The 12,500-nt window shown below is 42.8% G+C and overlaps 1 protein-coding gene across 1 annotated transcript in view; it reads right to left on the bottom strand.

The window, feature by feature from the left end:
- LOC144211342 (ubiquitin-conjugating enzyme E2 variant 2-like) overlaps nucleotides 1-12,500 on the bottom strand; it is a 32,262-nt gene that overhangs the window by 868 nt on the left and 18,894 nt on the right. Inside the window, exons 3-4 of the mRNA XM_077738505.1 lie at nucleotides 11,308-11,433; nucleotides 1-2,616 (exon numbers count right to left, since the gene is read on the bottom strand). The exon at nucleotides 1-2,616 is cut by the window's left edge and continues 868 nt beyond it. Coding sequence (XP_077594631.1) covers nucleotides 2,473-2,616; nucleotides 11,308-11,433 — 270 coding nt within the window. The 3' untranslated portion in view covers nucleotides 1-2,472. The remainder of the gene's footprint in view (nucleotides 2,617-11,307; nucleotides 11,434-12,500) is intronic.

Here is a 12,500-nt window from a genome sequence, read left to right as displayed (position 1 = left end):
ACAAAATAATAAAAATACAAGAGTGGTGTACATGTGACGGATCTGCCTCAAAACGGGAGATGCACCTGTTACAAGTTGGCAAGTGGTTGTGCGTTATTCTATTGTGAGGACATTTGTGTGCGTCATTTTCGTAATATTTTGAAGGGGTGACAAAACCAAACAACCCTAGATATTTTCCTTTTAAAAACTCTGGCTAAAAATAAAGTTGGAAGTGAGGCAAAAATAGCCAATACAGAAGAAAAAAAAGTACATAAATTTAGCTCTCTTAAACTGAAATTTAGCTCCTCTAAACTGAGGGGTGAAATAAAAACGGTGTTGAGAAAGGTCAGTCTTGAATGCATCAATAGAAGCGTTAGGTGATCATTGTGGTGCCGACACTACCTCTAGTGTGGCTTTAAATATTTTATTCCATTAGATTCTTCTGCATGCATGTTCCCATTGATTAGCAACAGCGCGATCTGAGCAAAAGATCTGAGAAAATTTGTACTTTAAAAGTGGTGATATTACCACAAATAGCACACATTTTAGTATAATTGTACTTTTAAATTTAGAGTATGGCTCTGAAGGAATAACATTTGAAAATATGAATTGTTTGTCTCTCCATCAAAAAGGTTCCCAACCCCTGCACTAGATACAGTGGTACCTCGACATACAATCTTAATCCGTTACGGGACTCAGGTCGTATGTCGAGCTTTTCGTAACTCAAGCGAACGTTTCCCATTGAAATTAACTAAAAACAAATTAATTCGTTCCTACCCTCTGAAAAAACACCAAAAACAGGATATTGGATTGGAAAAACTTTTATTTGTTCTAATTCACCATAAAATGACAAAGTAACAAATAAGTGGTTTAATTGTATTAAAATGTGTTTAATAGAACTATAAAATTAGACGCGGAGGATAAACAGATGGACATACACATATGTAGAAGCAGGCGGAGGAGAGGGGGTCGACCGGGGGGACTTTATCCTCGGCAACACACTCCTAACCGAACAAATTTAAATTAACTTGGATTAATATATACAGACACACTCAAACATATGTTTAATGTAACTTTACACAAAACTGAACTCTAATTCTGTTCCGAAAATAACACGCACAAATGTCATCACAATATGATAACGAACGAACAATTGCCAGCTTGCCAGGGTGCCTCTTTTCTACAAAATCAGAAAACTCTTGCCACTACGTTGTAACTTTCCTGGGTGATAATTGAGGCAAAAATCTTGATAAATTCCACCGCAGCTTTCGAATTGGAACTATCTTTTATCCACAATAAAACTTATTTTATTGTGGATAAAACATAGTTCCATCTCTCCAGCTCTCCATCTTGTCATAAATGTCACTGCGGTGGTGGGAAATTATAGTTAGTCCTTTGGAAGGCAACTTCTCCTTAATTGCGTCCTTCTGCTTAAGGATGGTGGAAATGCAAAGCTACGCCCCGTGCTCGTAGACATATTTTATACAAAAAAAGAGATGCGGTAAGACAGTGCCATGGCCAACTGGCTTGGTCACATCTCGAAATTTTGATAGTATCTAGGGCGAATTATTCGATCGAAATTTTCATCGTATCTCGAGCATGTCGTAGGTAGAGCTGATGGTGGGTCGAGCTGATCGTAGGCGGATGTTCCACTGTAGTTACTTGTTAGTAGTTGGTGAATTAGAACCAATGAAAATGATTTTCCATTGTAATATCATTTTTTGGGTCTTTTTTCAGTGAGTGGAAACAAATTTATTTGTATTAAGTTAATTTCTATGGGAAAAGTTGATTTGAGATACGAGTAATTATCATACATAGGCTTTGTCATCATCATTAACTCGACAAAAGCCTAATTGTCATCATACCCAGCTGCGTATGACGAAATTGGTAGTGCTTCTCCACAAAATGCGCTTTGCCAGCAAAGGACTCAAATAAGTGATAGTTTCAGTTCATTTCTATGGGAAAAGTTGATTTGAGATACGAGTAATAATCATACATAGGCTTTGTCATCTTCATTGACTCGACAAAAGCCTAATTGTCATCATACCTAGCTACGTATGACGAAATTGGTAGTGCTTCTCCACAAAGTACGCTTTGCCGGCAGAGGACCCAAATAATTGATAATTTCAGACTCGTTGGCACTCTGTAAATCGACATATGAACTTGGTCCCGGAACGCATTAAACTCATATTTCAAGGTATTACTGTATAACCCTTAACCAGCGCTACTGAGGAAGTATCTAGTATTGCAACATGTGTATCCACATTGGTATTTAACAATCTGGAAAACAAAGCAAGGACGCAACCCCATTGAAACTTGGAGGGTCATGTCTTTTGTGTGGTACAGGATGGGTAGCTGAGCTCAATTTGAAGTCGTTTAATTACGTGTGAAGCTAGAGTGGTATAGTGAGTGTTGATTAGGTGGAATGTAATGTAAAGTACACATGCATGTTTTCTGTGCATGTGCATGACAGGGAATGGTCGGGCGGATGCATCAGTTGTATGTTTGGCCCTCGGGTGGCTGGGAAAGCTTGTAGTTTTCTTTTAATGTCATGTGGCGTTTGATCTCCATGAGCACGTCACACATCTTGCTGGAGTGTTTCCATCTGTACAAGGAGGGCAGAGCCTTTATGTCCACCTACAAAGAACAGCAAATTATGGACATGTCAGGTAACAAACAGCAGGGCTACATTTACATGAAAAATTTAAAGTTTGAACTCTTTTTTACGTAGCGAAGCCCTTCGGAAACTTAATATTTTGTATTTTTAATTATTCATAAGGAGAGATACCACTGTATTCATGGCCAGTCTCACTGGTTTTGGGGTGCATTTCCAGGTCACTTCCTCTTCATTTTAAATGATTATTATTTTAAGTCACAGCCTATTCATTTTGGCACATTCCCGCATCAGTAAACAAAATCATCAGGTTCGAAACTGTAATTCCCCCAAATCTACAAGTGAGCCAGAAGTGTTACATTCACAATGAATTCACTATCTCTATCGGTCTCGCTGTCTATCGGTCTCGCCGTCTCTCTCTCTCTCTCGGTCTCGCCGTCTCTCTCTCTCTCTCGGTCTCGCCGTCTCTCTCTCTCTCTCGGTCTCGCCGTCTCTCTCTCTCTCTCGGTCTCGCCGTCTCTCTCTCTCTCTCTCGGTCTCGCCGTCTCTCTCTCTCTCTCGGTCTCGCCGTCTCTCTCTCTCTCTCGGTCTCGCCGTCTCTCTCTCTCTCTCGGTCTCGCCGTCTCTCTCTCTCTCTCGGTCTCGCCGTCTCTCTCTCTCTCTCGGTCTCGCCGTCTCTCTCTCTCTCTCTCTCGGTCTCGCCGTCTCTCTCTCTCTCTCGGTCTCGCCGTCTCTCTCTCTCTCTCTCGGTCTCGCCGTCTCTCTCTCTCTCTCTCGGTCTCGCCGTCTCTCTCTCTCTCTCTCGGTCTCGCCGTCTCTCTCTCTCTCTCGGTCTCGCCGTCTCTCTCTCTCTCTCGGTCTCGCCGTCTCTCTCTCTCTCTCGGTCTCGCCGTCTCTCTCTCTCTCTCGGTCTCGCCGTCTCTCTCTCTCTCTCGGTCTCGCCGTCTCTCTCTCTCGGTCTCGCCGTCTCTCTCTCTCTCTCGGTCTCGCCGTCTCTCTCTCTCTCTCGGTCTCGCCGTCTCTCTCTCTCTCTCGGTCTCGCCGTCTCTCTCTCTCTCTCGGTCTCGCCGTCTCTCTCTCTCTCTCGGTCTCGCCGTCTCTCTCTCGGTCTCGCCGTCTCTCTCTCTCTCTCGGTCTCGCCGTCTCTCTCTCGGTCTCGCCGTCTCTCTCTCGGTCTCGCCGTCTCTCTCTCTCTCTCGGTCTCGCCGTCTCTCTCTCTCTCGGTCTCGCCGTCTCTCTCTCTCTCGGTCTCGCCGTCTCTCTCTCTCTCGGTCTCGCCGTCTCTCTCTCTCTCGGTCTCGCCGTCTCTCTCTCTCTCGGTCTCGCCGTCTCTCTCTCTCTCGGTCTCGCCGTCTCTCTCTCTCTCGGTCTCGCCGTCTCTCTCTCTCTCGGTCTCGCCGTCTCTCTCTCTCTCGGTCTCGCCGTCTCTCTCTCTCTCGGTCTCGCCGTCTCTCTCTCTCTCGGTCTCGCCGTCTCTCTCTCTCTCGGTCTCACCGTCTCTCTCTCTCTCTCGGTCTCGCCCTCTCCCTCCCCCTCCCTCCCCCTCTCCCTCCCCCTCTCCCTCCCCCTCTCCCTCCCCCTCTCCCTCCCTCCCCCTCTCCCTCCCCCTCTCCCTCCCCCTCTCCCTCCCCCTCTCCCTCCCCCTCTCCCTCCCCCTCTCCCTCCCCCTCCCCCTCTCCCTCCCCCTCTCCCTCCCCCTCTCCCTCTCCCTCCCTCTCTCCCTCTCCCTCCCCCTCTCCCTCCCCCTCCCCCTCTCCCTCCCCCTCTCCCTTCCCCTCCCCCCTCCCCCTCTCTCGGTCTCTCGCCGTCTCCCTCTCTCGGTCTCTCGCCGTCTCCCTCTCTCGGTCTCTCGCCGTCTCCCTCTCTCGGTCTCTCGCCGTCTCCCTCTCTCGGTCTCTCGCCGTCTCCGTCTCTCGGTCTCTCGCCGGCTCCCTCTCTCGGTCTCTCGCCCTCTCCCTCTCTCGGTCTCTCACCGTCTCCCTCTCTCGGTCTCTCGCCGTCTCCCTCTCTCGGTCTCTCGCCGTCTCCCTCTCTCGGTCTCTCGCCGTCTCCCTCTCTCGGTCTCTCGCCGTCTCCCTCTCTCGGTCTCTCGCCGTCTCCCTCTCTCGGTCTCTCGCCGTCTCCCTCTCTCGGTCTCTCGCCGGCTCCCTCTCTCGGTCTCTCGCCGTCTCCCTCTCTCGGTCTCTCGCCGTCTCCCTCTCTCGGTCTCTCGCCGTCTCCCTCTCTCGGTCTCTCGCCGTCTCCCTCTCTCGGTCTCTCGCCGTCTCTCTCTCTCGGTCTCTAGCCGTCTCCCTTTCTCGGTCTCTCGCTGTCTCCCTCTCGCTGTCTCCCTCTCTCGCTGTCTCCCTCTCTCATTGTGTGTGTATATACACACATGTATATACACACACACACGTGTATACACACACGTGTATACACACACGTGTATATACACACACGTGTATACACACACGTGTATACACACACGTGTATACACACACGTGTATACACACACACGTGTATACACACACACGTGTATACAGACACACGTGTATACAGACACACGTGTATACACACACACGTGTATACACACACACGTGTATACACACACACGTGTATACACACACACGTGTATACACACACACGTGTATACACACACACGTGTATACACACACACGTGTATACACACACACGTGTATACACACACGTGTATATACACACACACGTGTATACACACACACGTGTATACACACACGTGTATACACACACACGTGTATACACACACACGTGTATACACACACACACGTGTATATACGTGTATTCATACACGTGTATCCACACACGTGTATATACACGTGTATATACACACACGTGTATATACACACACGTGTATATATACACACACACGTGTATATACACACACACGTGTATATATACACACACACGTGTATATACACACACGTGTATATACACACACACACACATGTATATATACACACACACACGTGTATATACACACACACACACATGTATATACACACACACACACGTGTATACACACACACGTGTATATACACACACACGTGTATATACACACACACGTGTATATACACACACGTGTATATACACACACACGTGTATATACACACACACGTGCATATAGTATATACACACACACGTGTATATACACACACACGTGTATACACACACACGTGTATATACACACACACGTGTATATACACACACACGTGTATATACACACACATGTATATACACACACACGTGTATATACACACACACACCTGTATATACACACACGTGTATATACACACACACGTGTATATATACACACACACGTGTATACACACACACACGTGTATACACACACACACGTGTATACACACACACACGTGTATATATACACACACACGTGTATACACACACGTGTATATATATACACACACACACGTGTATTCACACACACACACACGTGTATATATACACACACACATGTATACACACACACACGTGTATATATACACACACACGTGTATACACACACACGTGTACACACACACACACGTGTATATATACACACAGACGTGTATACACACACACAGACGTGTATACACACACACACGTGTATACACACACGTGTATACACACACACACGTGTATACACACACACGTGTATACACACACACACACGTGTATACACACACACACACACACACACACATATATATACATATACATACACATACACAAACATACATACACACATCCATATACCGTATTTTCACGACTATAAGGCGCACCTTCAATAAATGACATTTTAAAACTTTTTCCATACATAAGGCGCACTGGATTATAAGGCGCGGCAGTAGAGGCTGTAGTTACGTTATGCAACCGTTAGATGGTGCCGTGCTAAAGAGAATGTCAACAAAACAGTCATAGGTCAAACTTTATTAATAAATTACAAACAAGCTTTCCACAACTCTATTCACTCCCAAAATGAATAAACAGCTGTATTTATTATTTTCTTTGAGGTAAAGCATTTTCGTGACACATCTTTAACATCTTTGAACAACAGCAAGGCAAAACATTTTACTTTTCCTCCATTTAGTCAACACACAAAAAACCGTCTGATACTGTTATGGTAAATTAAACGTTAGTGCAATCGCAATATAGTGACACCCGTAATGTGCAAAAACAATAACAATAAAGCAATAGGATAATAACTGTAAACTGTAAACACACAAAAGAAAAACATAAACCTCACTCTATTAGCTCCTCATCTAAGAATTCCTCAAATTCTTCTTCTGAAGTGTTCGAATTGACCATATCAGTGAATGGGCCATCCAACACGTCTCATCAAGGTCGTCATTAATCGAGTCAGTGTTGCTGTTGTTGTCTGGCAGTTCAGGGACAATTCCAGTCTTCCTGAAAGCTCGGACCAAAGTTGAGTCTGATATATCAGCCCAGGCATTTAGAAGCCACTGACAGATGGTGGCGTATGTCGTCCGGCGCTGTCTCCCCATCTTGGTGAATGTGTGTTCGTCTTCTGTCATCCACTGCTCCCATGCAGTATGCATTCTGGCTTTGAATGCTCTGTTTACACCAACATCTAGTGGCTGGAGTTATTTTCTCAATCCACCTGGAATGACGGCAAGCACTGAATTAGTGTGCTTCCTTTGTTTTTTTGATATTATTGGTGATATGTGAGCGCATGGAGTTGTAGATCAAGAAGGACGGAGCTGTTTTAAAAAAGCCACCCGGTCTCTTCACATAAATTTCTCTCAAACATTCACTCATCTGTTCTTCATCCATCCATCCCTTCGGGTTAGCATTGATGACTATGCCAGCTGGAAAGTTTTCTTTGAGTAAAGTTTTCCTCTTGAAAATATCCATGGGTGGAAGTTTTTCCTGAAAGTCAGCTGGCAGTTGCTGTGAAACAGTAGTTCGTGTACGGATGGAGGGATTACATCTTTTCATAAACCGAAAGCACCAAGAAGGACCACCTCTGAATTTTTTAATGTTAAGTTCCCTTGCCAGCGCTGTTGCCTTCATTCGAATAGTGGTTGTACTGACACTTCTACTTGCTGCTCTTTGTTCAACAATCCACTGTTCAAGTGTGTCCTCTAACTGTGGCCATCTCGCTTTATTGCCACGGAAACTTTGTTGAGTCTTCTTAACTAGGTGCAGCCCATCCTCATGCTTCCTCCACTTCCGCACCATCGATTCATTAATGTTAAACTCTCTTGCTGCTGCTCTATTTCCGTGTTCTACTGCATGACTGATCGCCTTGAGTTTAAACTCTGCGTTGTGAGCATGTCTCTTAATAGGACCCATTTCAGGGTCTTTATACAAACGCACAAATGAAAGTGAATCGTTGTTTAATATTTCCCAGCACGCACAGCGTACTTCATCTTCTACGGAGAAAAATGGAGTCGGTGGCTGCTTACCGTAAATTGCGAGAACTTTCGCGGCTCAATATTGATCCATATATAAGGCGCACCGGATTATAAGGCGCATAGTCAGCTTTTGAAAAAAAAAAAAGATTTTAGGTACGCCTTATATTCGTGAAAATACGGTACATATAAATACATACATACACACAAATACATACATACACACATACACACAAATACATACACACAAATACATACATACACGTACATGCATATACATACACATACATACACACAAATACATACATACACATACATACACACAAATACATACATACACATACATACACACACATACATACACACAAATACATACATACACACAAATACATACATACACACAAATACATACATACACACAAATACATACATACACACAAATGCATACATACACACACATACACACATACACACACATACACACAAATACATACATACACACAAATACATACATACATACAAATAAATACATACACACAAATACATACACACAAATACATACACACAAATTCATACATACACACAAATACATACATACATACAAATAAATACATACACACAAATACATACACACAAATACATACACACAAATTTATACATACACACAAATACATACATACACACGCATACACACAAATACACACAAATACATACATACACACAAATACATACATACCCATACATACACACAAATACATACATACCCAGTGTTCTCGTTACCTCTGCGTCCTGCGTCTGATACGCACAGCTTTTCTTCCAGACGCACAATTTCAAGTAATGTGCTTTTTTCGGACGCAAAGAAATTTTTATCAAAAAAAAACAACCAAAACACATATATATCCGATAGCAAACCAATTTATTCCACATAATCTTTGCGAAATAATTCTCGCGTGAACGAGACTAGCAGACGCTAGCAGACGAAGGAGAGGATGCGATAGCAAGAGTTTCGTAATAGTGTAAGAAAGATAAAAAATGTTTCAGAAAAAGCAAAACAGTCTGGATAGTTATTTCGCAGTTAAAAATACAACTAGTAAGAAAAGAACTGCAGAAGATTCGGTCGATGATCATGAAGCAAAACGGGGTAAGCAAGGAAAAATACGCACATTTCAAAAGACTTGGTTGCAGCTGTTCGCGTGGTTACGATATGACAAGGAAAATAATTTCATGTACTGTGCTGTTTGTACGGATAACAAGCAGGTAAATGGATTGATTGCGGCAGCTAAATGCACGAATGGCTGTGAGAGAGGTTTTTTGTGCAGAACAGAATCCTCACAAAGAAAAGAAACAGGCTGCAAGTGGAAACTCAGCACAAACTGATGGTAGTGCAGCTGGCTAAAAGTGTGAACCATCAAAAGGCCCTGGAAAAGTGGAAAGGCTGCAAAGAGAGGAGGATCTACGAGCTGAAAGACTAGTACAATGATAAATAAACCCTAACCCTAAACCATATAATAAATAAATTAAATCTGAATGTTTATATATCGTTGTTTATGTTTTATTTGCATCCGTAGTATGTTGGGACTCGTGACAAGTTTCCTGGGACGCACAGTTTTCAGACAAGCGAATCCCTGGGACTCGCAGTGTGCCAATTGTAAAATTATCACTGCATACCCATACATACACACAAATACATACATACCCATACATACACACAAATACATACATACCCATACATACACACAAATACATACATACTGAAGAATCTGACATATTTTACTCATTCTTTTTAGTATAGCTGTTTCATTTTGATATCACATTTTACTCATTCTTTTTGTGGCGGTCTTGTTTTAGTATCGCCACTGAAGAGTTGGGCTCCTGTTCTCAATTCAATTACAATATGAACAGAAGGATGGGTCCGAGACGCCTCGACTACAATGTTAACAAAAGGCTCTTCCTGAGATTCTTGTTTCAAGGTGGGATTCACACTGATAAGAGACCAGATGGAGGACTTCAAAGGGCAGAGGAACAAAGAGCAGGGCAGAGGGTCGGGACTTTATAGGACCAGCGGAGACAGAGGTCTGGATGATGTGGATTCGAGGCTGGAAGATGTGGAGCCCAGAGAAACCCCCCCTCACAGCAGCCCTGGACCAGCCCACATCTCATTATTAATCAGCGAATGAATATGCATTTTTGTTATACTATAACTGGGCAAACGCGGGTTTGGACAATGTCTTTTCCATCCTCCGCTTTGGGACATCAACACTCAGCGGGCTTATTCTATGGGAGGGAGACCCGGAGCTCTGTATGAATCAATTTGAATGGAATAAACCATCTGTGGATAAACTCGCTCAACCCTGGTTTGTCTCCTCCGATGCTGAACACGCTCCATTGTTAGACTGGAGACTACAGAGTTAAGGAATTGGAGTCAGGTGAAATAGTTTAGTCTAACAATACCCATACATACACACAAATACATACATACCCATACAGACACACTAATACATACATACACACAAATACATACATACCCATACATACACACAAATACATACATACCCATACATACACACAAATACATACATACCCATACATACACACAAATACATACATACCCATACAGACACACTAATACATACATACACACAAATACATACATACTCACAAATACATACAAACACAAATACATACAAACACACAAATACATACAAACACACAAATACATACACACACATACACACACAAATACATACACACACATACACACACAAATACATACACACACATACACACACACATACACACACAAATACATACACACACATACACACAAATACATACATACATACATACATACATATATTCATACATACACATAGATGTACATGCATGCATACGGTAGGTCTTAACACTGGTGGTAAGGGATGAATGTTTGTTCATTCGCTGACACCCACCCACTTCAAATGGATTGGACGTCTAGTGGTTAACTTTCTTCAATTCGCAATTGAAGGATGAAGAGAACTCATTTTCCGTATGTTGGTTGTATTGTTGAATATCCAACAATGATGACCCGATAATTGCTGTATTACAATATTTTAAGATAATCATTGTTGTGAGCCCTGTATCGCAAGGTATTCAGGAGTTCTAAACCATGTACTAATGTACTACACTGAAACTAGGACCATCTACTGGAACTATACATGTCTGCAGATAAGAGGTACGTGAAGAAATATCGTAAAAAGTACATTTGAAGGAGAAGTGTATTGCCGCTCCTAAATCAATGCCGCAGAAATACTGTAGCGTGCTTGTTGAAATCTACATAGTACTTACAACACCATTTGATGCATGTACTCCGATCATGTTAATCTTGTTCACAAATCGCACAATTGGAGGATAATATGGATATTTGGGTCCACATTCGATTCTCAGGTTGTATATTCTGTTTTCATAGACAGTCTACAAACAAAAAAATGTGTTATTAGCAGTTCTGGTCAAGTTATTTTTTGAAAGTAAAAAGTCACACTGTATTCACTCACATATAAGCCACTCGCGCAAATAAGCCGCACCCTTAAAATCACCTTAAAATTGTTGAATTTTACAATATCTCGTGTGTAAGCTTCCCTTTATTCACAAAATTTCACCTCAATATTCATAGTTTTGATTGAGAGAACTAACATGTTACTTTGAAGGGAAAATCTTGAGAAAAATCATCACACGTGGTAGTTCTGAAATACTGTATGAATCAAAAGCACAATATTAGGGTCAATATCATTAGGAAGTTAGTATGCCTGTCTTTGTAAATGCTAAATATGAAATTATCGTATTTTCCCTAATATAAGGCGCACACGTTTTTCTTACATTTTCTCCAAAATAGGCAGAGCGCCTTATAATCCAGTATGGAGAACGAGAGATAGAGAACGAGAGATGGAGAACGAGAACAAGAGATATAGAACGAGAACGAGAGATAGAGAACGAGAGACGGAGAACGAGAACGAGAGATAGAGAACGAGAGATAGAGAACGAGAGATAGAGAACGAGAGATAGAGAACGAGAGATAGAGAACGAGAGGTAGAGAACGAGAGGTAGAGAACGTGAGATAGAGAACGAGAGATAGAGAACGAGAGATAGAGAACGAGAGATAGAGAACGAGAGCTAGAGAACGAGAGATAGAGAACGAGAGATAGAGAACGAGAGATAGAGAACGAGAGATAGAGAACGAGAGATAGAGAACGAGAGATAGAGAGCGAGAGATAGAGAACGAGAGATAGAGAACAAGAGCGAGAGATAGAGAACAAAAGCGAGATAGAGAACAAGAACGAGAACGATAGAGAACGAGAGATAGAGAACGAGAGTAGATATTTATACCACACCACAACACATTACATTATATATATCAACTCGCAGCTTGCTGTCATTCCCGGAGGCTTGAGAACCACAACAACCGTTAGATTTTTTATGCTACGATTTGCGAGTGGATTGTGGCCGCCTGGGCAAACATGTCTGCTAGGACGGTTGTTCGAAAT

Source organism: Stigmatopora nigra, chromosome 18 (genome assembly GCF_051989575.1).
Source record: "Stigmatopora nigra isolate UIUO_SnigA chromosome 18, RoL_Snig_1.1, whole genome shotgun sequence".
In the NCBI taxonomy this organism is placed as follows: Eukaryota; Metazoa; Chordata; class Actinopteri; order Syngnathiformes; family Syngnathidae; genus Stigmatopora; species Stigmatopora nigra.
Note: the sequence above shows the minus strand (reverse complement) of the source record. Positions and strands in the feature narration are given on the sequence as shown.